Source organism: Bolinopsis microptera, chromosome 3, assembly GCF_026151205.1.
Source record: "Bolinopsis microptera isolate Bmic1 chromosome 3, MBARI_Bmic_1.0, whole genome shotgun sequence".
In the NCBI taxonomy this organism is placed as follows: domain Eukaryota; kingdom Metazoa; phylum Ctenophora; class Tentaculata; order Lobata; family Bolinopsidae; genus Bolinopsis; species Bolinopsis microptera.
The window spans coordinates 16,904,720-16,931,700 of NC_087074.1; the positions used below are offsets into that span (position 1 = coordinate 16,904,720).

Consider the following 26,981-nt stretch of genomic DNA (forward strand, 5'->3'; position numbering starts at 1 on the left):
AGCGATAAACAAACGATAAACAAGCGATAAACAAGCGATAAACAAACGATAAACAAGCGATAAATAAGCGATAAATAAGCGATAAATAAGCGATAAACAAATAAAACGATAAACAAACGATAAACAAGCGATAAACAAGCGATAAATAAGCGATAAATAAGCGATAAACAAATAAAACGATAAATCAACGAATGATGTTGTTGTGTTGTTTCAGTGAGGAGTACGGCTTCTCTCCCGAAGTGTGGGCCTCGCTAGCTGTGTCCCTGTGTCTACACAAAGTAATGGAGCTCAATAAACCAACAAGCGTGGTGATTATTGGAGACGGGCAAATTCTCTCCTCCGCATGCAGACACATTCTCGGAAAAAGGTTCTTGTTTTGATTATTATTGTAAGGGAATTATATTCTCTTTGCTCTTCTAAATTACTTTTAGTACGACAGAAAATATCTCAATACTTTAATTCTCATTTTTCAGTTATATATATGTTATCATAATGATTGACATCATGATCAATTCATTACTCTCAATAGTATCATAACAAATTATAGAACAAAGATGTGAGTCACCTGATGACCTGATCCCAATTCCTCTTTAGCATTCTTTTATCAGGTTCCAGGGGATTCATCAGAGTTTCACAAACGTGAACCAGACTCCACCTGGCCACGCTCTCGATCAGATACACTCTGGTGACTGTGTTGTAAACTTGTCAACAGATAGAAATCTGCTGGACGTACTGGCAGCCACAAACCGTTGCGGCAGTGCTATCAACTTTATCAGACACCACTTTCAGGGTATCTCTGGCATGTCGTCCCTGCTAAAGAACTTGTCAGGTTTGTCATGTTGACTGTGGAGCTGGTTTTCAATAGTCACCATACATTGCACGTCTTTATAACAGGAAGATTGAGAAATTAACATTTCAATAAAATATTTACAAGTTAGGATATATTATGTAAATTATGTGAATTATGTCATTAACCGTTACTTTCCAACAGTAGTCAACTTTCAAGCTGCTTTCGTCAAACTCTCATCATATTGGACGCTTATAAAACCAGAGTTACAAAACGCCGCTAAAGATTTTACCTGTAATACTGTTTTAGATCCGTCTGCTGTTTCTTTTACCTCTCCTTGCAGCTTCCCAGGTTCGAAACATTTCTGGATACGAATTCTGAGAATTTATGATCGGCTTATTTTACAGTTAAAACTGATTACGGAGGGGGAGGGGTTTAAAACTTGGCCAAACAGTATCAGATTACATGTGAACGCCCTATTATAGAATAAACACTAGAACAAAATATTCTAGCATAATAATCGGTATACACTATACATATTATAAATGATGATAATGATTACTTTTGCAGGTGGAAAAACTATTGAGGTGACGGTTCACACAAAATGCCCCCTCATTGAGAGGCTTATTTGTGATTTTTTCCAACACCGGACAAGATTTCGTGTTGTATTCTGCAAACCAGTCTGTAAACACGACAATGGAGACGCTAAGCTATCGAATAACATAATTCTATTCGTAAGAATCGATGACATGGTTTGGAATTGCGAGACAACCGCCGCGGTACCAGTCAAGACATCATATTCAAAGATTTTCTCACCACTAACTGTACGCTCGTGGCTCTTTGGATCTATTTTGGGATCCGAAATGGAAAATGATAATCGTGTTTTTGTGCTAGGACTAATATCAAGTGGTAATCAGTAATTGATCTTTGAAACCTACTGTTACTGATTACTATGCTATACTATATATACTATGGCACCCGTATTTAATTGCCGATAAGAGCTAAAACTTTACAGGGAATGGGGATGTAACCTTAAGTTTAAAGCCTAAGATAGATTATGATTAAATCAGACTTCTCAATTTACTTTTAGTTTTATGTGCTTCTGTAATCTGTAAGTGTATGTTTGATGTTGTATTTGGCAAATATAATACCAAGATAAGTGAACATTTTTTATCTAAAGTCGTAAGGAGGGCTAAAGTAACTATGAGGATAAGGGTTCACTTTTTTGGTAACTTCATCATTCATGTTTAAATAATTTTTTGGCACGTTTGTTTTTAAATGTGACGTTTTGGATTGTTTGATGGTGAGTGAAAGCAGTTTTTAATGGCCTTTGGTCAACTCCCCGATCAATTATTAAATGATTTCTTCACGAAGACATATTGAAATTGTAGCGCGATCCACTACTGGGCCGCGCCGCGCATCAAATAATTCGTCTTGCAAGATCGAGTAGATCGGCGAGATGCAGTTGCACCACTGCAGGGCCTCGCCGAGCTGTGAAGGATTGACATCGTGAATCAAGAAGACATTAGAAATCTTTTGTAACAAATACACTTTCCCTGTAGGACAAAAGTTCAAGATGACTGTTGATATGAAACTCTTATCTCCAATGTCCAATCTCTTCTTCTCGCCATTTTTGCTCAATTCTATGATCTGCAGAGAAAGTTATATAATTTGTATCGCTAAACTTAAAGTCGTAAGGATTATGTATAAGTGGTATAATAAGCGCCATGAGTTGGCACAGAATTTTTTCTCTCCGATTTTTATAAATTTGGTACCAAAAGTTGTTTAAAAATTTACCTAGCTGTGATAAAGTAGTATTTTCTTGTCATACGCGTTGTATGACCGGCCGCCGCGCACGAGTGCGTGGCTCCCCCTATATCGTTGAAACTCTATAGTGAAACGACGTTGGGGGTCACAACGTGATACAAGTCTTTTCCTTAAAATTTGGTTCGAGGAGACGAGAGGTGAAATACTTTAAGTTTAATTTGGGTACGTGATATCGAATTTGCAAGTACAAAGTACGATTTCAATATTTCTCAAATCTCACTCCAATATCTAGAATCCCCTAAACAATAAGCTTAACTGCTCCATATCACCTAGCCATGAGTCTACGCGTACTGCGCGCGACCTGCTTGTTTCGGCGGTCGCACGCTACTGCAAGCGAAAGGGCTTTGGTTAGAGCAAAGCAACTTTTACTACAAAAAGTTCTGTGCCAACTCATGGCGCTTATTACTGATTACATAACACATAGCTAGACCGAGAAGGCATAATAATGAATAAGGGCAAGCGCAAGGCTACTGTGTCCTGTGAGTGTAACTGTATAGTAATTGGACAATTACAATCAATCCGCTTTCTTCTCGAAATGGCCCGAGGCAAGTGCTTCGTAGTAGCGCGCGCCGGGCTAGTCCATTAACAATGGACAACACATAACAAGCGTAAATTGATCAACCGTTACCATTCGCTCCTACTAGTACTAAATCGCTCGCCCAAATTTTAAGAAAATTCTTGTGAAAAGGCCCTTTAGGCATGAAAGTGATCTAGATCGGTGTATTTTTGGACGCTGATTCCGAATCACCCCCATGACGTAGGGTTAAAATGCTTCCCTGGAGAGTTGTGGGCAAAAAACCGTTTTGGTCACGTGACAGGCTAGTAAAACGTGAATTCGATTATTTAGGGCTCGGGTTAGGGTTGTCATACGTTGTATGACCCGCCGCGCACGCGCGGCTCCCCCTGTATCGTCAGAAACGACCGTGGGGGTCGCAACGTGATACAAGGTTAGGGTTAGGGTTGTGGTTAAGATTATGGATAGCTTCGGGGTTATGGTTAGGGTTGGGATTAGGGTTTATGTAAAACCGTTTTGTACGGCTGCAAAACCAAAAAAACCAAAGTCACATGAAATTTTTGGGCGAGCGATTTAGTAAGAGCCGTTACCATTACCGTCACCGTCAAAGCTTTACTTGCACGGGTTACTGTTAAGTAATTATTGGACTCCAGCAAACGCCAAACCTGTCTCCACTTTTTCCGCTAAAAACATCATCATAACAGGTTACGATAACCTGTATTTAGTTACACTTTAGTTACACTAATTTGCCCAGAAGCCTTTTGCAGTTTAGTAGGCATAGTAGGCACAAAGCAATTTTTTCTTCATGAAGCGGCATGTACAGTTTGCTTGGGAATTATTTTACGATTCAGAGCTTCTGCATTTCTAGCAATCCAGTTCCGGCCATAGACATGTATAAAAATATTTGATTCACGATGTCAATCCTTCGCAGCTCGCGGCAAGGCCTTCACCTAACCATGTGCTTTCGCGCCACTGCGGGCGCGCGCTACTGCAAGGGCTCTGGATAGAGCAAGCAAGTCCCATTGGTGCATATCGCCGATCTACCGAACAATATGTTGCTAGAATATGCACGGCGCGGACCAGTAGTGCATTTGTCATACGTTGTATGACCCGCCGCGCACGAGTGCGCGGCTCCCCCTGTATCGTAGAAACTCTACAGTGAAGCGACAGTGGGGGTCACCACGTGATACAATATAAATAGTGCATCGCGCACTAACGTGTAGCTAACCTAGCCAGCAATTCCAAAGTTATTTAAGTAGTCATCTATGGTTCTATAACATTTGTTTTGTTCATAATTGTTAATGGACTAGCCCGGCGCGCGCTACTTAGCTTTGTAGCAGTAGCACTTGCCTCGGGCCATTTCGAGAAGAAAGCGGCGCAGTACGCGCTACTTCGAAGAAATTTAGATGAGTAACATCCGTCATGCGTCAATATTTGCTCTATCCAGAGCCCTTACGCTTGTTAATTGACGATGTCATTGTAGCGCGATGTACTACTGGGCCGCGCCGCGCATCTTCTCGCAACCACGTATGCAGATCGGCGAGATGCGAAGAATTGACATCGTGAATCAAATTAACGGGTGATACTCGTAAAATATTTGTTTCATATATTGGACCGTCGATGAGTCCAACTCGGCGCGCGTCCTGGTAGGTTGTAAACTTACAAGAATCAAACGATGTCAATTCATCGCAACTCGGTGAGGCCCAGTAGCGTATTTCGCCGATCTAGCGAGGTGGTTGCGAGAAGCATAGTTGAGTGCGCGGCGCAGTAACGCATCGCGCTACAATTGCGCTTGCAGTGGCGCTTCACATATCCATGTGCCTACGCGTACTGCGTGACGCGCTTGTTTCACAAGTAGGATTTGCCGCCTACGGCGGTCGCGCGCTACTGCAAGCGAGAGGGCTCTGGTTAGAGCAACAGTGGCGCGAATGCACATGGTTAGGTGAAGGTCTACATTAATTCAAAATTGTGATATTCAGTTGGGTTGATGCTTTTTAAAATACATTATACATTTGTCATACGTTCGACATTTGTCTGCATCTTCTACTTCTAGTTCTCGATCGCGCGATTTTTGGTTCACATTTTGCCTTTTTTTAAAAATATCTGCAATCTGGTTGTAGGTTTATAACCTACCACATACCAGGACGTGCGACTCGTTGAAACAAATATTTTACGAGTATCACCCGTTAACAATCTAGGGCACATTGCAGCGCTTTAAACATTGTAGGTTTACAACCTACCAGGACGCGCGCCGAGTTGGACTCGTCGACGGTCCAATATATGGAACAGATATTTTACGAGTATCACCCGTTAATTTAAACAGCGAATTTTTAATCTTTCGGTTGTTTTCAAAATATATCCCTGACATGAGGGACCTCTGGTGTCTGGGAGAGCTAGGCCGGTCTTGTGGTCAACTGAACGTCTAACTCTAAGTTGGGTTCTCATTATAGTCTTAATCTTACTAATTCGCCCAAAAATTGTCCTGTGTCTTGGGTTTTTACGGATTTGCACCGATCCAGATTACTTTCAGTTTCATATACCCTCAGGGTCTTTTCACAAGAATTTGGGCGAGCGATTTAGTGGGAGCGTCTGCAGTCTGAGTTGGGCTGTTTTTTCAAGTGTCATTTTAGTGGCACGTCTTCCTGACCGTTCAGTTGTGGCTACTCTCTACAGATTCTTTTTGTTCATATCGCTTCACAATCCGGTAGATAGTAGTCTTACTCTTAGCCATACCTTGTGCTATAACATTTTTGGGCAATGGGCTTCTCCACAAAGGATCATATCTGCAAACTAAATTTGAATATACCACAACGATGTAAAGTTTGGACCATTGCGGTTCATGGAGCGACCGCAAATCATTTAGAGAATGGAATTTCTCTCCGGCTAAAGTGTTCCTTTGGGTTGCCCATTATAAAGTGTCTCTTACTAAATATGACACATAAATAGTGACAAATACTGTCGCAATGAACTCTTTATAGCGACCACATGTTAATTAAAATATACAGATTTAACACCTTAAATCTGGTCGAAGGAATTTCATTTTAAATTTCTTGTTCCGGCATAAAGCGGACTAGGGCCAGAGGGGGCCAGGGGGGGGGGGGGGGGATACAATCAAGTAAAAACTATTTAGATGAAAACAAAATAAAAATCATCAGCTACCATAACAATAATAAACACAAGATATCTTTCTCTCCTAACTCACTAGTAGAAATTTAATTACACACTATTAGAGGCAGCACAATGAAAAGTTTTTACTTAATTTAAAGGGTAGCCACTTGTTTAATTTGAGGGGTCTGGAAATGTCACTACCAAAATATCACGGATAAGCAGGTATGCTTACAGTCAGATAAGGGATGTAGCAGCCAAGTTATTTAAAGTTATCATGTAGTAGCGGCTGAAGAATTCTAATGCGGGGGAGGGGGGGGGGGGGGGGGGCATCCTAAATTTTACAAACATAGGTTTAAAATATTGGAGTCAAATAATCATAGCCCCTTTCAGCATGAATGAAATTGGTTTGTATGTTTGCATATTCCATTGAGATATTAATTTACATTTTCTAGGCCATCAGAATCTACAAACATGACCCCATATTCCTGTTCCCTCCCCTAAAGCAGATATAATCCAAATATGACGGTAGCAAAATCTAATGCCAAAATAAATATAAAATGACGCTATCATGATAAGGAATCTGTTCTCTCTAAAAATGAATATCGATCTAATACATACAGGAATTTGACACCGTTGGTAACCATGGTTCTCATAGCTGTTAGAAGCTATGAGTAAGTTAGAAGCTAAGCCAAAAGATAAATAAAATTCAAGTTTTTCACTGAAAATAGTGAAAATAAAAATGTGTTTCATCAACAGCAAATTCTAATAACTTTATTATTTAACGATAACATCAACTTTTGAAAAGTGCTTGTGTATGATACATAAAAGACAGTGATCAGAAAACTCTTGGTTGTTCAAACTTCTGGTGCCAAGAAAATTTTATTGGGTATTAGATATTTCACTTAGAGACATAACTATCCCGACAATATAATATGCACTGCTCTGATCACTATCTCTCTCAAGTGTTGTCACTTTCAACCACACCGCGGAGACCAACACACCATTCAGTCGATGTAGAAAACTATAATTCTCTCTCTCCACAGATGGAAGATACAAAAGTCTATAACATGGTCAACATATCTGGAACATTTTCCGATCCTCTTCCAGCATCCCCACACCATCCTCAGTAGACGAACATCGTCAGGATATTACAAAAGGTTAAAATACATCATGTGTAGTGGGGACTGGAGCCTGGAGAGCTGTTTCCAGGAATTGAGCACACTAACTCAGTTGATTTACACTGATTCGGACATTGAACTAGCAGAAAAGTCTGCGGGAAGGAGGACTATTGAAGCTGGTTCCGTAAAATGTTCTGATTCTGAAAGACCTTCATCAGGTTGGCGTAGTGGGCAGATCCCATTCCTGGGATGAGCCCAGCTGGAAGCTGGTGCTGACTGCTGGGCAGCCCTGAACCGTTTGTAAGTCTGTGGGGAGCGGCGGCTGATTGGAGAGGTGAGAAGGAGGGTTTCACTCCTGACCCTAACTGAGACAGATGGGCGGGGATGTGTGAGGGCAGAGTACGGGTCGGGGGTGCATGAGGGGGACCCCCATTGGAACCCATAAATATTATCTCGTCATCTTCTCCCTTCAGCTTACACTCGTGTTTCTTAACTGTGTGACGTCTCTGAAAACAAATTTTGTTAAATTTCTGTCAAATTGTCCAATATCATCAAACAATGTGACCAGCTTGAATAACACAAATTCCTAATATAATCAAGGTACATGTAGAGGAATTAAATTAATTAAAGAATAAATCTTACAGCCATAATAGGGAAGAGCTGGTGGAAGGGGAAGGGCGTGTCTCTCTTTCTCTTGTCATGTTGGTGAATGTGTGGTAACTGAGGTCGCTGTTGGTGAAGGGCTTGTTGGGCTTGTTGCTGTGCGGCTTGTTGCTGGGCAGCTTGTTGTTGGGCTGCCTGTTGTTGTTGCTGCTGTTGTTGAGCTTGTTGTTGCTGGGCTTGTTGTTGCTGGGCGGCTTGTTGTTGTTGGGCGGCTTGTTGCTGCTGTTGTTGTTGTTGTTGCTGTTGGTGATGGTGTTGCAGAGCGCTAGCCATCTGGCCGGGCAGGTCATATCCTCTGGGTGGAGCACCGTGAGGTTGCTGGTTGTGTTGTGCCGCTGCTGCAGCGTTATGCTGCTGGGCTGCTGCAAGGGCTTGCTGTTCGATAAAACGAGCCCATTGGGACGCTTGTTGGGGGTTGTCGGGAGTCTGGGGCATGAGGTGAGCAGCCGCTGCAGCCTGCTGCTGTCTGGCTAGTGCGTCACTCCTTGCTGCTTCCATCAACTGGTCTTGCAGGTACTTCTGCTGAAAGTAATGGAAAATCAGCACAATAGTTGTGAAGATCCGCATTTATTTACAGTAATCCTGACAGACAAGACTATACTATATTACAAGAACTTTTAAAAAGAATGTACCCTTACATCGGGAACAGTTCTGGCATTCTTCAGTAGTTCTTGAATCCTTTCAGCGCTGAAGTGCTGTTGCTGTTGTTGCTGGTGCATGTGCTGCTGTGCTGCCACAGCTTGCTGGTGCTGGGCTTGTTGTCTGGACAGTGCTTCCAGGTGCTCCATTAACTGTTCGTGTTGGAGTTGAGGGTGGAGCCCTTGTAGCATCTTCTGTAATGGTAATTCGGTTAAAATTGTGCAAACTTGTTGGTATGTTTAACTTTCAGACGGAGACTAATTCTTAAAACACCAAAAAAAGCCCATAAAGATTACCAGGTCTTAAAATAGAAATGTCCAGAAAAAGACTAACATTATCTAGAACAGATGGTGGTCTAATTCCAGGGAAGTTAGGAAGAAGACTGGGAGGGGCCATAGAGGGAGGTCTCAGAGCGTGGGGCATGTTGTACAGTCCCTCAGCTTGCATCTGCTGCGACAATAAAATGGGTTATGCTACTAATCATCGATTTGATTCGAGATTGAGCGCAATGCGCGGGAGTGGTTACTAGCGTCAGCCATTTTTACAACGATTTATCGACGTATGGGACACAGCTTTAGGTAATTAAAACGACTAGGATTTGACTTAAATCAACGAGTTTTGCATCTGTTTAACGTGATATTTATGTCAAATTAAAATAATTCGATCGACTGTACCTTGCTTCTTGCGGCAGCTTCTTGCTGCTTGAAGAGTTCCAATATCTTAGCTTGAGCGTAGGATCCTGGTTCTATTTTCGGCATCGGGTCAGGTTTGATTGAAGCTGATGTCGGTATTTGAGGGCCGCTAAATATGCCATTAGCACCGAGTACACCAGCAGAAGCGGCTGCAGCTGCTGCTGCATTGGGGATGAGGCTGGAACCTGGCAAGATTCCAGCTGCTCCAGCAGCGATCAGGGTGAGAAGCCAGGGTGTCCTCCTTGGCCGTATATCTGGGGTTGTGGTTCCTGTTTTATTGGGGTCCTCTCAGCTTTAGCTACGGGCGTATCTTTCTTAACTTCCTCTCTCCCTACATAGACCATATCACTTCTACTGCACTTATCCCACCCTCTACAGGATGGTCTGGTGAAGGAAATCTGTCCTTGTCCGAATTTAACTGTCAGGAATTTATTGGGTTCTTCCTTTGCCTCTTCGTCCACCAACTCTTCATCTTCTTCTTCTGCTTGTTCTTCTTCTACATCGACTGGTATCGTCTCCTCATCGTCATCTATCAATAGGTCGCCTGAACGATTTGCGGTCATGATACACATCAATACGTCAAGCAAGAATTCGCGAGATGTTTAAGTCGTGCTACATAATATTTCCAGAAGACAATTCACAATAAAGTTTAATCGGGTCAGTCGTGTTAAACGCGTGTTAAAATTTGATAAGCGACCAACGTGCATGATACAATGATATCGAGCTTTTAAAACGCAAATTTCTGTTCTAGCAACAACTGTTTAAACTGAAATAATAACAAGCCAAGTATGCTAGATATCAATCGATTTTAAGACAAATGTGGACAGAGCTCAAAGCGGAAATAAAACAAGGTCCGGTGAACAAAATTTCAAAATTACCTGACTGATCTTTTTCCTCGTCTTCTGGAACGTTTTCTGTCTGATCCGGCTCTTTGTCTTGGTCGGTAGTGTTATTATTGTCAAGATTGTTTTCAACAGACTTGTTAGTTTCGCTCTCACTTCCACCGTTCTTCATGGACCCAGGCAGACTGGACTCGGAGAGACTGGACTCTGAGAGTGGAGGCATCTCCCCAAACCTCTTAAAGTGGAGCCGGCAGGGCGTACAGAGGACCATCTTGTTGCTGCCGCCGTACCTCCACCTCTCACAGCTCTTTGTTTTACAGTGCTCACACGTTAAATCGTCCCTACCCACCAGTTCCCCATCTTCAGCGTTACTTTCCTCAGACTCTGATCCGGGACTGTCTGATCCGCTGCTTCCCTCGCCCGGGTCTGAACTCTGGTTATCATTAGAAAGTTTGGGTCGTTTGGAGAAGGGAAGGCCATTATTCCGGCACCCTTTCTTCTTAGCGTATCTGATGTTAAGAGCTGCTGGTGTCATCTTCCACAGGTAGTAGTACTCAACTATCTCCTTTGTGTTCTTCTTTGGGAGGTATTCCCGTCTGATCTTGTCGAAATGTTTACCAAATTGTTTGATTCCTTGCTCGAACAACCTCTTTTCCTCTTCAGCCCACTTCACTATTGATCTGAAACAAGGAGACAATTATTAGAGGGCTTCCTAAGAAGACTGAATCTTCGTCTGCTTCATATTATCAACAACATAATATCAACCACACCCCAACAAACTGGACACAGGCACGTGCTGCATTTTATCAGAAATAATGGCAGAATAATATGTGAATAAACTGAATAATATGAGCTAATACTCACGATTTGTGGGGTGGTAGAGCCACCATGCCAGCCAGTGCTTCGTTAGAATCGTATTTACTCTCGTGGAGAAGGCGCAGGGCGTCAAAAGCGGCGGCGTCATTAAATGACATGACTATACCCTTCTCCATGGTACCGCCGTTACATATACCGGCCAGTGCTGTCACACTTCTGTAGAAAATACTTGTTAGTGAGGTGCAGAATGTTACGTCACCTTTAGGAATGGCTTGGCAGGAAACAGGGCTCAAATTGATTTGCACTGATAACAGTGAGATAAGACCGCGGTTGGAAGGGTAGGTTCAGTAACCTCTCAGTATTAGAAACAACTGATATAATAGGGTATTTTTATTTTTTGTATCAGTCAGTATATTATCCTTGGATGAACTTTAGATAACCGGCAATTAACTGAAGATAAATTTAGAGATGAGTGACAGTTATAATAGGGCGATAAAAGATATGCGAGCTGTTCGAGCTGACTAAAGAAACATTATATTACCTGGCTACTCTGATGTATTGCTTTAAATCTTTGTCACTTAGTCGGCCCGGTATCCAGCACTGAGAATTAGCGGGATTAAGAAACTAATTAGCAGAAGATGGAACAAGTTAAACAACTCAATAAACTGCAGACTGGTGAAAACGTGTGTCGAATGGTAGTCAGTCAGTTTGTTAGTGAATCAGTCAATAGTCACTTACCAAAGTCACAAGATGTCTGAACTGCTAACTAGAGAACTTGGAAACATACCCCGTAAAAACACTCGTCAGATACAGGAACAATCTTTAGCAACAGCCACGGGTAAATTATTCTAAATACAAAGAGAAAATGGTTACCATTGTATTACGGGAACACGTCAAAGTTCCAAATATTCCTCATCAAAAGAAGTGAAAATTAAGGGGAGCAGTAGCAAACAATGGGGGAAGCAAGGTATAGTAGTACAAATCTTCAACATATAATGTGTCACTGACAACTCATGGGATTTTAAGGGTTCACACTTTGCCCCGCACGGATGGGGTGCTGTGTGAAACACAGCAGCGCGGTCACACGGAACCGACACCAGGTCAATTATTCTACTTCTTTTAACTTAGAGTTGGGAAATTGTTTGGGATATGTAAAGGAGGGTGTTTAGGTGTTCTGCCACAAGATACGGCAGTGAACTCGGCATTATGCATGAAGTTGGGAGGCGTAACGTTATCTTACATCCGGACTTTAAATTATGTTAAAAACCAGAAATTGAATCACGCAACTAAGACATTCTTTGTAAGAAGTTCTCAGTTCACAGCTAATCTAATAACGAACCAGAAAATCAAATTGGCGGATAACTGATATGATTATCGTTTAAAACCGTCCCTTTTGGGCCTGTGTGAGAAATATTTTTCTGTCAAGGGTACTTGAACTCGAAAGTTATCCTAGAAAAGGCATAAAACAGAGATTAAAAGTGAAGACTGACAGCCACCTTTCATTAAGTAACGATAACGGTTTTAAAAGCCACTGCGCACTGATAACCAATACTCGAACATGACAACCAACGTACGATCCAGCGAAGACGCACACATCATGTCTAACCAACTCGTTATGCAGCAATCAAAAGAAAGATTAAAACTGCTCCTCTATATGTCGCACATAATATATTATTGATATGGAACAGAGTGATGTTTTACACCAGTGCTATGGTGGGAAGATCTGGTGAAACCTCGCTTACTTGCGACCAGAGCGCTGCTCACCCTGAACTGCAGATTGCGTGTTTTTATTTCCATTGTTGTGTCGCGCGGCTCGGCCACGACACGGTGGTCTCTCTCACTCTCACCGCCATGCTCCTCATCACGGCTGTTAGCTGGTGGTCGGTAAATAGCGGGGGAATGGCGAGCAAGCAGCAGGTAGTAATGCTTACCACAAGTGCGGAGTGTGACACGGTCAATAATGCGACTGTGATTCAGTGATATCGTGCATATTTTCTGTCACCAGAAGGAGCGGGGAATGGTTTTAACAGCTTGTTAAAGAGCGATCTGCGGAACGGTAGTTATTCGTTGGCAAGGATCGCGCTGTACTAAACAGTGGCAAGCATTCTTTTAATTGGATCGTTGGAAAGAAAGTGGCTGTTTCTCAAGAAGGCGGCGTGTGTAGAGATTATTAACACAGGCTTATCAGAAGTGGCGAGAATGTAGCGAAATTAGCGGTACGCGGTCACATGGCAATTATTGGAAACTCCTCGTACGTGATCCATACAAAAGTTGCAGCAACGACAAGAAACGTCATAATATATAAAATAACCGATTTCGCAATGTCAGTTGCTAAAGATAGGCATATATGCGGCGGGCACTAAATTATACAAAATAAAACGAATAAGGTCCAGCAATAGAGTACCGATGCTGGATATAGACAGACAATGAACTATTCAGGTGGATCTGGACTGAAGAATGAACCAAAGCTGCCAAGAAAATAGGTTGTCAGGAGATTAGATCACGACTCCTTGCAGGTGGTGAATATTATAGACGAAGGGCACTTTAATGACCACAGGGGTGATACAGCGATTAAAGCGAATTAGCCAAGTACCTCAACATTAAGCATTATCTGCAGAGACCATTAGAACTTTTTCTATGTGTGTAACTTTAATTACGTTGCTGTGGACTGTGCCCGAACAAAAGTTTACTAATAACGATTACAATTTCCACAAAGAAAGTGCGCACCTGTAAATATGCCCAAAGAAAGGGTTGCAGATTTACATGAATCAGGTAACTCAGGCTTTACAACAACACCACAATAATAATAACACAACCGTTGTACAACACAGTTGTAGTGAAGGGACCGGCGGTACAGATACTTTAGCACCAGCCTCACGGAACGGCGGGGATTATGAGCTAGGTGAGACTCTACCACCGACTAAACCATCGCTTAATAGGGCAGTCTCTCTCTCTCGCTCTCTCTCTCTCTCTCTCTCTCTCTCTCTCTCTCTCTCTCTCTCTCTCTCTCTCTCTCTCACGTTAACGACCAATTGTAATAGAAAACTAGCTTGTAGCAGCTAGATATTAAAGCTAGATATAAAATATCTCATTAGTTTTGGTGGGCTAATTATGACGACCACCTGCTGGCTGTGAGACTAATCCTGAAAACGTGTGAACTTGGAAATTCAGTGTTCCGGTCTCAGATAGATACAAAAGAATGAACGCTCAGTTAAAACTCGCCTCTTTGTGTATACACGTTATATACGTGGCACGAGAAACTTAAACCAAAAGCCTGTAGTAAAGTAGATATGCTACTAAGTATTTACAGTTAGAGCTGAATATTAATAAGATTACCTTATACTAAATTTAATAATCTAAGATCAATATCACATTCGCTGGACCGTGTCAATATAAGAACGATTACAGCATGCGAGGACACTCATTTGACAAGGTAATAATAAATATTGGACAGTTCAATTAGGGGGTAAGGGGGGGGGGGGGGGGGGGGGGGGGGGTGCCGGGTGCCGTACCCATGATTTTATACTATTTGGTTAATTTCAAGGTTATGAAGTCACGGTAGGTCAATGGTCATTGGTCATGAATAAAGTGTAAACAAGAGACAAGAGACACGTATATTTTAGAATGGCCATTTATTTGTCAACTTTTACAAACTATAAACAATGTAAAGAGCCATTAACGATGATTTACCACGATTGTAAAACCCAGCCGAATGATCCTGCACGTAATTAATGACACGTCTATTTCCAACGAAAGGTTTGTCACAGAAGAGGAAATAGCAACTGCGTCAAAAATCCTAACCAAACATTTTGCTTTTAATCCCCTGACAGATATTGATCAACTGATGGATTATCCCTCTCACATTTGGCAAATTTATTAGAACCCTTAAAGGCTTAAAGGTGGAGATTGCGAAATCAGTAATTTCAAGAAGACTGCTGTGACTAGTGACCACTGCAGCTGTGGTTGCGAGACAATGCTTCGTTTTAGCGAGGGCAGCTACAGTCTGAAATGAATTGCCTGAGCGAGAAGTAGGCCGATACCAATAAAACGATGTTGTAAAATTTAGTCCCTTATAATGAGAAATCATTTCTCAGAAATGTCATGACGGAACTTGCTCGCATGAGTCTATCATGAAACGGAGGGGAATTTAAATTGTCTTTCGACTGAGTGGAGTTGGGTTAAAAACATATAAGAGATACGATGATTTAACTTTCGACTTTCAGGGATATTTTCTCATTAAAAAATAAGATCAAATGAGATCAGGGGAGACATCAATCCGTGTTTTCGATTAACTCGCGTCTGCTAGCTTATACGGGTTAACATAGCCAATGATCATATAATACTTGTCAGGAAAGGTGTGCCTAGAAGCAAATCCATACAACATGACCTGTTAGTAGTGAGCTGACAGGATGCATTTCTCAACAGCTGTTTACGAAACCTCACCGAAAAAAAAAGCAGATATAAACTAGTTAAACTACTGATAACACCAAAGAAATGGGTGATAACAGGTAAATAGTACAGTTAATTATTAAACAAAAATACTGCAGTAAGCGTGTTTAGCTAGGTTTTCTCCACCCAGACAACATTTAATGATAGCTTCATACAACTCTTGTTGCCATGGATACCCCACTAATATAAAGTGCCACTGCTCCTTCGTCTAAACTGATTTGGGGTTTTACTTTTACATTTAGAGAAGAAGAAACCCTTAGTTTAACTGTTAACAGTGATCTCTAGGTTTTCTTTAATTAGATTGTAGATTCTTGGGAGGGAATTGTTTCAAAAGGATACTCCGCTACTCTGATACCCCCATACTCTAGTTCCAGCTACTAAAAATAACTTGAGTCATAGTTACCACTGTGTCTACTGTCTACCCCACAGGTTGGCTCAGTCAGACGAAGTCAGAGTCTCAACTCTATTAAAATAAGTTTATAAATTCATTTAGAAACCTCTAATTAAGTCAAACACAGCCGGTATAACCAAGCTAATCGCTCTAACCACTTCCAATTACACTAATTACACCTCTGTTAATTACACCTCACACCTGCCCCCCTGCACTACCACCCGGAACTTGGCCCAACATTACAGCCCTTTATATAGTTGTATTGCTCTCCATTATATGGCGGCGACTACAATAACAGACAAATAACAGACCCAGCCCCACAATGTCATGAGGAAGACTCACCTCAACATAGTCTTGGTAGAACAATATTATAACTATACATTAGCGGTAGTGAAAAGGGTCCCGGTCCCACAAATGCGGCCTACTAGCAAATATACTACTTCAAGTTCAATAGCCTGGGTCTAACCTGTTCAAGTTCTGACGGGTAATTTAAAAATCGAGCCGTTTTGTCAGCGTTAAACTATTTGCCGACAAATACTGTGCCGTTTGGATGGAATAACTTGGGCTTTCGTATTTTAGTAACTCTGTATTTAATTTGAGGGAATAACATGGCCATTACTTGATTGCGGACCTTGGAGTTAACCAACATTTTCCTGGCATGTTGCTTGTCAGGGAGTGAGTGGACTCAATTGGACCTTGACACTGAAGTTATTCAGTGCGACATATGTTTAGAGGACCACTACTAGACCAGGCAGGTGAACCAGGAAGTTGCTGGGAACCAGGAAGTTGCCAGGAAGTTGCCAGCTTTATGATAACATGGTTACTGTGGCTTCAACCCGTGAATTGTGTCTAATTGGGGGAATATACACGTCGCAGGGTCGGGTATTACCGTCTTGGTACTTTAATTTAAGTATAGAAGTAGGTTTTGTATTATTGTATAAGTTGTATCGATGTCAAATTGTCGGTCGCCCGATGTCTGTTTGGGTCTAGAGTTTTTGGTCAGATATATCAATTTAAGTCTGAGTCATCATCAAAAATAGCTTAATCTGATATATTAATAAGGTAACTAGTAGGATAATTAATTAAGAAGGTAACTAGTAGGGTAATTAATTAATGAGTTAAGCTAACCTGAGCCTCTGGTGGGGGGCAATAACTCTGTCTCTTATCCACCTCAACATCTAAATACTCAGGTAATTCTGCCTGAAATAAGAATAATTATGATAAAGAGAATTATAATAGAATAATTATAATAAAGAGAATTGTAATAAAGAGCATTATAATAAAGATATTTGCAATAGAGCTGGATTGGAGCAATAGCTAGAAGTAACAATTCCTCATTGAACTATAACGTTAGTTACCATGGATTACAACACACACAATCAATAGTAAATAGTATACAATACCAACAATACAACACAAAAACAGAGAACAACACACACGATTATAAGCTCTAACTTACGCATGATTCGGGCGCAACCAGTCGGCCTTCATCCATACTGTGACTTATGACTACCATCGCATATCTTAACCTACCAAGCGGAGGGTTTAAGTTTCATTTCAGGTTTTATGTTAGGTTAGGGTTCATGATTTGTGTCATGTGGTGTTTTACTTAACGTTCTCAACTTATGATGTTACAATATTATGTGCGTTCTAATAATAATAAGATGAAGCTTTACAAATGAATAAAGTCACGCACAAAGGTGAGGTGAAAGTGAGATGAATCTCAAAATATCATAATCTCTAAGTAGAGCATATTTAAAAAGTCATTATTTATAGAGCGGGCGTTTCAGCTCTAAATTTAGCGCTGAATCGCGAGAAGGTTGTCTGTATATCTATTGTCCGGTGAATCATGACTTGTGTAACTTGTGACACCCGCAAGCTCAATGAAGTATGACTTTCCGACAAAAGACCGATTAGTTTAGATCATATTACTAAGATGAAACATCAGTCTGATCTTCAGATGAACCCTCATTCACAGCTAAATTTAGAGCTCTAAATTTATAAAAAGTGCAACGACACCGTTCCTACTTGATGTTATAAGTGAAGTTTGAAAAGTTACTACGGTGATAACCTAGTTGTTAAGTTTATCAATTGAAACTGTTAACGGGGCCCAAACAACAAAGAGCTTTTGACGCAACGAAATTAGTTTAAAGTTAGACGGAAACGATGAGAGCAATCTCGAATGAAGAACGCATACCACATGCAAATTACATTTTGAAGTAGTTTAAACTGTTAAACTTTTATAATTATGCGACTTTTAAACCTATTAAATTCGGCTTCGTGTGCGACATTATTGGCGACATAAAATAATACTGATTATTGGCGAGGGAGGAATTGTGAAATTGTCGTCGATGGCATTTCCTCGAGATGATAATAACTAATTAGAACTTTGATCTCGAGACAGAAGGTTAAGGATTTAGCGAGCGATTAATCCCGAAACCGGATTTCTAGAAATAATATTTTACGACGGCATCAATCACTGCACTTTTAATTAATAAGCTGAGATCATCTTATTCAGGAATATTACATTTAATATTCATAATATTCTCAGACGAGTGGCAGATCTCTGAATAAGCGCTGTGAATTATCCGCACATTAGCACGGCGTACCCCTACCGAATTATCATGTGGTTAGCCGACAAAGTGTGGTTGTTGCAAGCATTCTGGAAATACCACCTCGCCCTTTGGAAGGTCTAGACGGACGAATACTCAAAACTGCATGAAAATCATTAATAAACAACACCAAGCATACGATAAATAAAATAAACCTACACCCATCATCAGCTCGCTAACTCCAACGATTAACCTACAACTTAAAAAGTGTGACGTCACGGCCATAGAATTACCAACCCAACGTTACCGGATCACATTCTACATAACGTAGTCGTAAAATCGTAAATTCCTCTAAAATGCTACCACATACGATTAACATCAGCTCAAAGCGGACTATTAACGAAGCAGGAAATACCCGTGAAGCAGACAAAGTGCGGTGTGCTCACGACAAAGTGAACTCGAACTACTAAGCACTTAACAACTACTTATCCGATACAAACCAGGCTGTTAAACTATCGGAGAGTGTTTAAGCAGGCTCGCTCGCCCGCGAATGTTTATAACAACTGTTTATAGCAACTGTTTATAAGCTCGATACTTTATGCTGTTTAAACAGCAGCGTAACCAGATATAACAACATCAGCACAAAGTATCTCACTCAACAAACAAGGCACGACACCGTGTGGAACAGCTTTACAGAGAGCCCAACACAAGCGACAAATTAGTAGCCAATTTGTCACACAACCGCGGGGTTATCATGACAACCGCGGGGTTATCATGACAACATCTGCCCAACTGTCTATCTCTCCGCCAATCCACACAAAACGATGACATGATATTGATGGACGAATTTACCAAACGGTCAAGTAGTAGTAATATTCAGTAGCAGGACACGGTAGAGATTATCTTTGGGTAATTGATCTTTAGTCTGCACCGAGCGAGGGAGAGAGAGGGAGAGGGAGAGAGAGAGAGAGAGAGAGAGAGAGAGAGAGAGAGAGAGAGAGAGAGAGAGAGAGAGAGAGAGAGAGAGAGAGAGAGAGAGAGAGAGAGAGAGAGATGGGATTGGGAGCATGTGGCATATAAACGTTCCGAGTATTAAATGTCATCAGGTATAATAGCGCTGTAATGGCTGTGTGCTATTAGCCTCATACTAGGATGTTTTAGCCGCTTAACCGCTTAAATTAGGTCCAGGCTGGTCAGGTAACACCGGCCATTACGACCCAACTTTCGGGGGGTTAACCGAAAAGTGGGCCCTGCTTCCGGGACCACCCATAATAGCTGACTGAGAGGCAAAATGGTAAAACTTTCTCTATATCCGGAGCTCAGTGGTCCTTAGTGCGCATTATTAGATCAGTGCACTGAAAAACGAGTGAAATACTACACAAATGAGGGGATGAGCATATTGCGGTATGCTTCACAAGCTTGGGTAGGGTTATTGCCAGGATGCCAGGATTCCTGAAATTCTGTTATTACGTCGTCAGATCGCCAGAAGCCCGGCGGAAAGGCCAGGTAAAGTCCGGCATCAACTTGCACAAAAGCGGCAGGAAATGAACATGACACTAACTGAATCCCTTCTTATCCTCTCTCTCCTCGGTAAGCGAGTTCGATACAAGTAGAGACCGGGTTATACAGGCGGTGTATAATGACATTAGGTGTGACCCGTGCAATAATTCCCTGATCAGCTGAGGTAATGCGAATACCCGGTCGGGAAACGAGCCAACATGAACCTTGTAAGCCGGGGGCAGAATAGAGAATAACAACGGGCAATGTGAGCAGTTACCCGATACAACAACAAGTGAATAAGCGGTTGAATTATGGGGACCTTGTTGTAGAACACGTACAATGTTACAGCCACAGCTATATTCAGGGGACTCACACGGATAACAAAGCGGAGAGAGAGAAGGCGAGAGAGGACACGCACAAGGACAGGAGTGAAAGTGAGAGTGAGGGTCACGGCACCATCTGGGAGAACACTAGTATGGGTACGCGGAAGCCTATTATGTGTACATGTTATTGGGTTGCTCCCAATTTTCAGACTCGGGTAGTCTGTCAGGTCCCAGTGTGTTTTAACATTAATACTATCATGTGAGAGAGAGTGTGTTATTTGGGAGCGTGGTCTCTCGGCTATAAAAACAACAGTTCATAGTTCAGCAAGCAGCTACTAAAGAAGCTGGCTAACCGAGCCGACACCAACAAATTAACAAAATGTGTCGGGAGTTGTCGGCTGAGGTGAACTGGCTACTGTTTAAATTAGCGATAATTGCTCGCTATAATGGGTTTTAGAGCATGCATTAGCCTCGCCAACAGCACACTGTCATGTTCAGGTGCCGTGGTTATTGACTACCAATTGGCATTATCAATGGGATATGTGCAGGCGGTAGAAAAATTGACAATTGGCAGCAGTGCCGGTGTTGCGCCCTGCCAAAATGCCAGTAAAACTACTGATTGTTAGTTTCAGTACTAATCACAATACAAAAACAAATCGAATAATTCAATTTCAAACTACTGCAAACAATACAAATCTGTAGAAAGTCTGCAACAATACAAACGACGCCAACAATTGATCAGCAACAAGAAGATAAAAACAAAATCAGAGGTCTAAATGAGGATCATGACCAGAGACTGCTGAGAGATCGCGAGAGAGAGAGAGAGAGAGAGAGAGAGAGAGAGAGAGAGAGAGAGAGAGAGAGAGAGAGAGAGAGAGAGAAAACAAAAGACCTCAGCTCAGGAATGTGTGACCTAATATCGCGGATCTGGTGAGCGAGAGTGTCATTAGCACTGCAGCAGTAAATACAGCGGCAGGTGAGGACGGGAGACAGAGAGAGGGATTACTCAGCAGGGAATCATTAGACAACACAACATTTCGTAATTCATCCCCCACTTCACACCCTAGTATATTTGTAAAGACATAATCGCAAATCATCATCAGCGGAAGTGTTGTCGTACCACATGGCACGTATTTATGCCAGATACTTCGTCGGACCTATCTATCACCAGGCCAAAATAAGTGACAGGTAGCAGAACCGTAGTATGCAGGACGTATAACAGCGAGAGGGGGTTGTAGGGCTGCACACATATATTCAGGTGCCATGGCAAGCGCCCAGGGAGATTGTAAGGGTTGTTGTGGGTTACATGTCTTCCCATTCACACGCTATCCAGGGGAGAGATGACTTAGGAAGACGATACTGTCAGAGGTATGGAAACTGTCGTCTACAAACCCAACACACACAGAGAGAGAGAGAGAGAGAGAGAGAGAGAGAGAGAGAGAGAGAGAGAGAGAGAGAGAGAGAGAGAGGCATGCAGGGTGTATAACAGAGCACTGTAGTGACCACTGCAGTGACCACTGTAGTGACCACTGTAGTGACAGGTAAGTGATCAGGTGAGTGGGAGAAATTCCGACAAGTACCTCACGTAAATCATCAAGTCTGAGAGGCAATTACAAAAACAATCGATTGTAATACTCCCAGCACAGCATATCAATGGTAAGACCACAGGATAATGATATCTAATTATACTTCATTAAAACATTCCAAAGGCGATCTCCAAGGAACTGCTAGAGCACAGGGAAAGAGAGGACAAACTCTAAAAGCCAAAGAATTGTGACCTCATCAAAATTTAGCACTTATCGAATCGTAGTCTCCAAATTACATTCGGTAATTTGCTCGCTCTACATAAACGAGTTTGGCTACTGATAACTAGAGAGAAGCCGTATGTGTATTATACGTTGTTTGATGATGAATCAAATATGGCACGTTCCACTTGGTACGCGCAAATGTGCACGTGCTATGAGTGTAGTTCTTGTTCCTGCACGTGCAACTTCGTGGGTTTCACAAATCACTTCTATCTCACTATGTTGATCATTTGCGTCAATTAGCATCAACACCCGTACAAAGGAACACATTCTAGTAGCTGTGAAGTAGTGGTAACGGAAACAGAAAACAATAGGGCAAATATCTATTCTTAGGTCGGCAAAGTAGACATGGGATTTTTAAACAGAAAGCCATTCAATACTTTATTATCCTTTATGGGGACGGATATAAATAAAGGAGGTATATGAGGTATCAATCTGGGAGAGGAAGCGTTAAAGTGCACTAAATGGGAAATTGAGTCAAATCAAAGGTAGCGACAAAAGTGAACAACAGCAAACATCAAACTATCAAGTAGAAGTAGGGTCTCGATCATCAGGTCGTGACGTTAACTGGGAAAAGTGCCCACTTTCGCTGTTCTGATCTCACAACGGGGGCGGACACATCACAAAATAAACAAAGTTAAAGGATCGTAACAAATTTATGGAACGCGGACATATAACAGACAATCGAGTTTGATAAGGGTGAAATGAAATTAAAATACAATTACCCAATTGCCGCACGATCCGTATGACATAACGAAAATATTATTAGAAGATTATGGTATTAGCCTTATTGAATTTGGGGTCGCGATAATAAATAAGGAGTTGCCATGACAGTACTTTAACGGTTTCAAGAGACAAATTCTGAGCTAAAACCAAAGAACAATAATGCGTTTACCAGTGACCGGTGCGGGGCAGTCAGTCTGAGTAGTATCGTTATCAGAAGTCGATAAGATGTCCTAAAAACACAGGCTTATCTTCATCTAATTGCTTTCTTATCTGACCCTATTTTTAGGACTTCCTGGACGAATATCACATTTTATGATACACACACCACGTTTACCTTGGCTTGACGTAAGAATAAACATAACCAAGTTTTAAAATCAAGTTAAAGCTCCACAAGTACAACTGGCGGAAGGCTTCCTGGTGACAGGGCCATTAAGATAATCAGGACCCATGGTATTAAGCCAGGCATCAGCAGCACATTGCTTTGACAAATGACCAACTGGAGCTATATTGAAATTATTGATAGGGTAACGCCTCTTCACTCTTAGTAACGCCTCTTTACTCCCAGCACTAATGTTTCCTTGCATCTTCCTCTTAATTTCCAGGCTAACTTCGAGAGAAAGTTAGAATATTATTGCGTGTCAACCTGATTCTCATCAGCGTGGGGTGACAAGTAAATAAGTCTTCAACAACTACAAAACTAAACGTTTTAACAGTCTAACACTATAATAATGTGATTATAAAGGGAATGTTTTTAACTATTTAATGTGTGCTTGTTACACGTCAGCTGCCTATAATTCTCCAAATGAAATGCAACTAGGGGGTCTTTGTGACTCTGATGAAAACCCCTGGCCCTGGTGTGACGTGGACAAAGCGAAGCGACAAGGGGTCAAACAGTGAAACTTCACTCTTCATCGCCAAAAGAGAGACGTTAAACCTAAGACTTGAAAATCGATTAGCCGTGCACACAATGATGTTAGAGAAAAAATACCAAGCCAGAAATAACTGGAAATATGCAGAAATAACTGAAAATATGCACATGAGGTCGTGCCAGGAAGAGGCGCATGACCGGAAGTATTTGTAAGATTAAGGAACTCGTGAAGCAGGTAGGATGGGACTCATGACCGGGCTGATCACAGATCAGGTCGGGCTGGAACTGAGAATAAAGTAGCGGTAAGTGCGGGGAGGTGGGTAAATACAGATCACAGCGTACACCATGACGACAGTGCAGCAGTTCAAACCTAGCTGATTAGCGGCGTTACAGGAGAGGGAGAGAGAGAGGAGAGCCGGATGTAGCAGCGTGTATAATAATATGTAATCATGTTACACAGGTATTCCTGCATACTTTAGGGTGTGTATCATACTAGCTTCCTCTTCGTTACCACAAGGTGTAATATGGTGGGAGCTATTAGGAGCCATAGCTCCAAGAGCTGCATACTTCGGGGAACAATCTCACAATCTGTTGAAAGCAAATAGCTTGTAGTAAGGGATCTCCGAGGTAGGGGAGCCGTTTATAATAAGATACTGCCGGAGGATCGGCATACTTAGCTTCCTAAAGACCTTGTCATTTAAAAATGTTAAAGGAACTGTGGTTGTAGAAGAGTGGCAAATTAGAAGAACGCCAATATCTCACAGGAAAGCTAAACAGGCCAGTTTAAAGAAGTCTGCAAACTCTAAAGTGAGACGAAAATAGAACATGTCGTGGATGTGTCAAGTTAGAAATATATTCGGAGAAAGACTGGAAGTTGTTAGGAAGACGATGGAAGAGAGGTGGGGGCCGCCTTTAACAGGTAACTGTAATAAGCAACACATCACACGATCACACATGATACATCACACATTACACATCACACGTCCACCCGTTGTGAACGGTTTCCCACTCCAGCCCCAGTCGCCTCATGTAGAAAGTGGGGGTGAAGTGGACGTTGTGACGTCAAGGTGACATTATAAACTGTGTCCGATAATCCAGCCTTTACGAGTTCGGCTTCAGAGGGTACAAGGGTCTCCGCTGGGTACAAGGGTCTACAGAAGGAACAGTGGTCTCCGGAAGGAACTGTGGTCTGCTCTTGATGCTATAAGATTTACAGCTTATTTGACAGCAAGCTGGGAGAGATGGCTAACCTTTGTGCCTGCCTGCACTCTGATTTGATGAACAAGAACTAAAACAGGTTAACCTCGAAAGGTGGTTTAAACTTTAAATGAAAGCAAACGATATTACCACCTATGCAGGTACCTGGTACACCGACTTGTGGATAGATGCCTCGGTTAAAGTAAGAACGCGAAATGGTTCAAATTTAAATAGCTATCCCATCGCCTATTTAACCAAAGCAATATAAACCCCGCATAATATATACTATCAGAGACGCCGGGGCAAAAGATCATTTAAATATTAAAGGATTCGACGGAAGACTCCACAAATAGGGGAGCTCGCAGTGCCAGTTAATTTTATAGCAAGCCTTGCTAGCCGTTTATCATCACAATATTGAAGATCAGTCTCCATAAGCCGTTTGTCTGACCGATCAAATGATATCAAAGAAACAAAACACCTTGTGAAACTTAGATATATAGCAGGACCAAGAAAGTCGCGAATCTCCTAGTCAAATTCAACAGGTATATAACAGACGGGTCGTGGTGGTAACTTAACCGCCTGCCGCCCACCTGCTCATTAAATCAGTATGCATCATGATTATAAACGATTCTCATGACCAATACCAAATTTGACCTGCTAGTCGGAGGTAAAAGAGACAGTAGGTGTCCACGAAGTAATCAAACAGAAAACAAATCAAGAGAAGATGTGAGGCTGGTGATTTTAACAAGTTTAAAAGTTATAATATCAATCAGACACACAATAAGCACGACACAGCACAGATGTTACTACTAACACTGTTAGCCAGCGATTATATTGCAAGAGGAGAGAGAGAGTCAGAGAGAGAGAGAGAGAGAGAGAGAGAGAGAGAGAGAGAGGGGGGATAATATGTAGATCAAAGTAAAAGCAGTGTATAAAGTGAGGTAGGAAGGAAGGACCCCACGCGTAGCAGCTCTGCATGCTAATGCTTCATTAGCCCGGCCACCTCGCAATATATCAATCAGACTAATCCGGTCTTGTTCACCAGGCTCCTGCCTCCCCACTGGAAGCTACCTCCCTAGTCCCCTGCTGCCATCATCAGACGTCATAGTGCGCCATTTGATAGGGGTGTCTGGTGTCTGATCAGTTAGGTGGTGGAAATATTTCAGGTATGCAATTAATCGTGTGATCGGACACTGTTAAAGTGTTAAGTGAGAAAATAGTTAAAATCTAATCAGCGGTGCGTTCTCGCCCGCGACGACTGAACCACAAAACAAAGAAGAAAAAAACAAAACTTTCTTGATTCATTGCATTGTTTGAGTATCCGCAAGTATTACGCAGATGTGTTGCCGAGAACTGTAAGTACACCGACTTTTAGCACGCTGATTGAAGAGCTAGATCACGCATGTTAGGTGGGAACTGGGAACGAGCTTGATGAGAGAAACTGTAACTGGAAACACAGTCGTCAGAGACAGCAGAGAGAGAGAGAGAGAGAGGGGGTCTATAGTCGGCAGTGTTTTTAGTGTGCATCACGTCACAACGTAAAATTAATATGCTCTCACAAATAGATATTGTGTTAAACGCTTGTTTGATGCGTCACAATTAAAAATAGTAAAAGAAAGTGCGACAGAGAAGGGGAGGGAGAGAGAGAGAGAGAGAGGGGTGAGAAACCAAAACAAACATGAGCTAGAAACCCCTTTTTAAAACCCATATTATTCTTCAACAAGCCTCGGCACGTCTGTACCAAGTACTGACAATTCCAAACCCTAACAAAAGCACCAGTGCTGGGTTGGTGTTACCGGAGAAGTCAAGGTCTGAAAACATAACAATTCTCCACATCTCCCCTGCTTCAGAGTAACACGTTGTTTCTTAGGTTTGAACACCTTACAAAGCTACAGATCAGGGAGGGTTCACGGCAAGTCGAGGTTTCTTCCGCTGACACGACCGAAGTCAGGGAAGATAAGCGGGGCGGGGCTAAAACATGTCAGTAACAGTGCTTTTCTGTCAATGTGTGTGAGTGAACTGCGTAACATCACATTGCATACACAGCCAAAAGAGAAGGGATCTGTAACGACAAGCCGTAAGAAGTCTGAAGAGGCTATACAGCTAAAATATATACTGCAAGTATTAATAATTGTTAACCAAAGCATTTTGAATTTATTAAGGA

General features: G+C 41.9%; 4 protein-coding genes across 4 annotated transcripts in view; 2 read left to right on the top strand and 2 right to left on the bottom strand.

Annotated features, from left to right (window-relative positions):
- Positions 1 to 2,156, top strand: part of LOC134812704 (fatty acid synthase-like) — a 63,289-nt gene extending 61,133 nt beyond the window's left edge. The window contains exons 25-28 of the mRNA XM_063820231.1: positions 215 to 367; positions 609 to 829; positions 992 to 1,138; positions 1,358 to 2,156. The gene's annotated coding sequence lies outside the window, so the exon portion shown is untranslated. The remainder of the gene's footprint in view (positions 1 to 214; positions 368 to 608; positions 830 to 991; positions 1,139 to 1,357) is intronic.
- LOC134812705 (POU domain, class 2, transcription factor 2-like) overlaps positions 1 to 26,981 on the top strand; it is a 1,142,226-nt gene that overhangs the window by 677,936 nt on the left and 437,309 nt on the right. The window lies entirely within an intron of this gene.
- Positions 6,254 to 26,981, bottom strand: part of LOC134812707 (arginine-glutamic acid dipeptide repeats protein-like) — a 45,795-nt gene continuing 25,067 nt past the window's right edge. The window contains exons 8-16 of the mRNA XM_063820234.1: positions 16,975 to 17,046; positions 11,548 to 11,606; positions 11,055 to 11,222; positions 10,227 to 10,870; positions 9,331 to 9,892; positions 8,990 to 9,106; positions 8,656 to 8,850; positions 7,997 to 8,539; positions 6,254 to 7,860 (exon numbers count right to left, since the gene is read on the bottom strand). Coding sequence (XP_063676304.1) covers positions 9,564 to 9,892; positions 10,227 to 10,870; positions 11,055 to 11,222; positions 11,548 to 11,606; positions 16,975 to 17,046 — 1,272 coding nt within the window. The 3' untranslated portion in view covers positions 6,254 to 7,860; positions 7,997 to 8,539; positions 8,656 to 8,850; positions 8,990 to 9,106; positions 9,331 to 9,563. The remainder of the gene's footprint in view (positions 7,861 to 7,996; positions 8,540 to 8,655; positions 8,851 to 8,989; positions 9,107 to 9,330; positions 9,893 to 10,226; positions 10,871 to 11,054; positions 11,223 to 11,547; positions 11,607 to 16,974; positions 17,047 to 26,981) is intronic.
- LOC134813250 (putative uncharacterized protein DDB_G0271606) lies at positions 7,522 to 9,414 on the bottom strand. Its single transcript, XM_063820937.1, has 5 exons — positions 9,331 to 9,414; positions 8,990 to 9,106; positions 8,656 to 8,850; positions 7,997 to 8,539; positions 7,522 to 7,860 (listed from the first exon to the last, which is right to left on the bottom strand). Exons 1-5 carry the CDS (start codon positions 9,412 to 9,414, stop codon positions 7,522 to 7,524), a joined length of 1,278 nt encoding a protein of 425 aa, XP_063677007.1.

Bases quoted from the DNA above. Each gene is read 5' to 3' on its own strand.
- LOC134813250 (XM_063820937.1), bottom strand. From the start codon at position 9,414: ATGCCGAAAATAGAACCAGGATCCTACGCTCAAGCTAAGATATTGGAA. The intron at 9,107-9,330 runs GTACAGTCGATC...TTATTGTCGCAG, and splicing joins AAGCTGCCGCAAGAAGCAAG to CAGATGCAAGCTGAGGGACT. The intron at 8,851-8,989 runs GTTAGTCTTTTT...TTACCATTACAG, and splicing joins CACCATCTGTTCTAGATAAT to AAGATGCTACAAGGGCTCCA.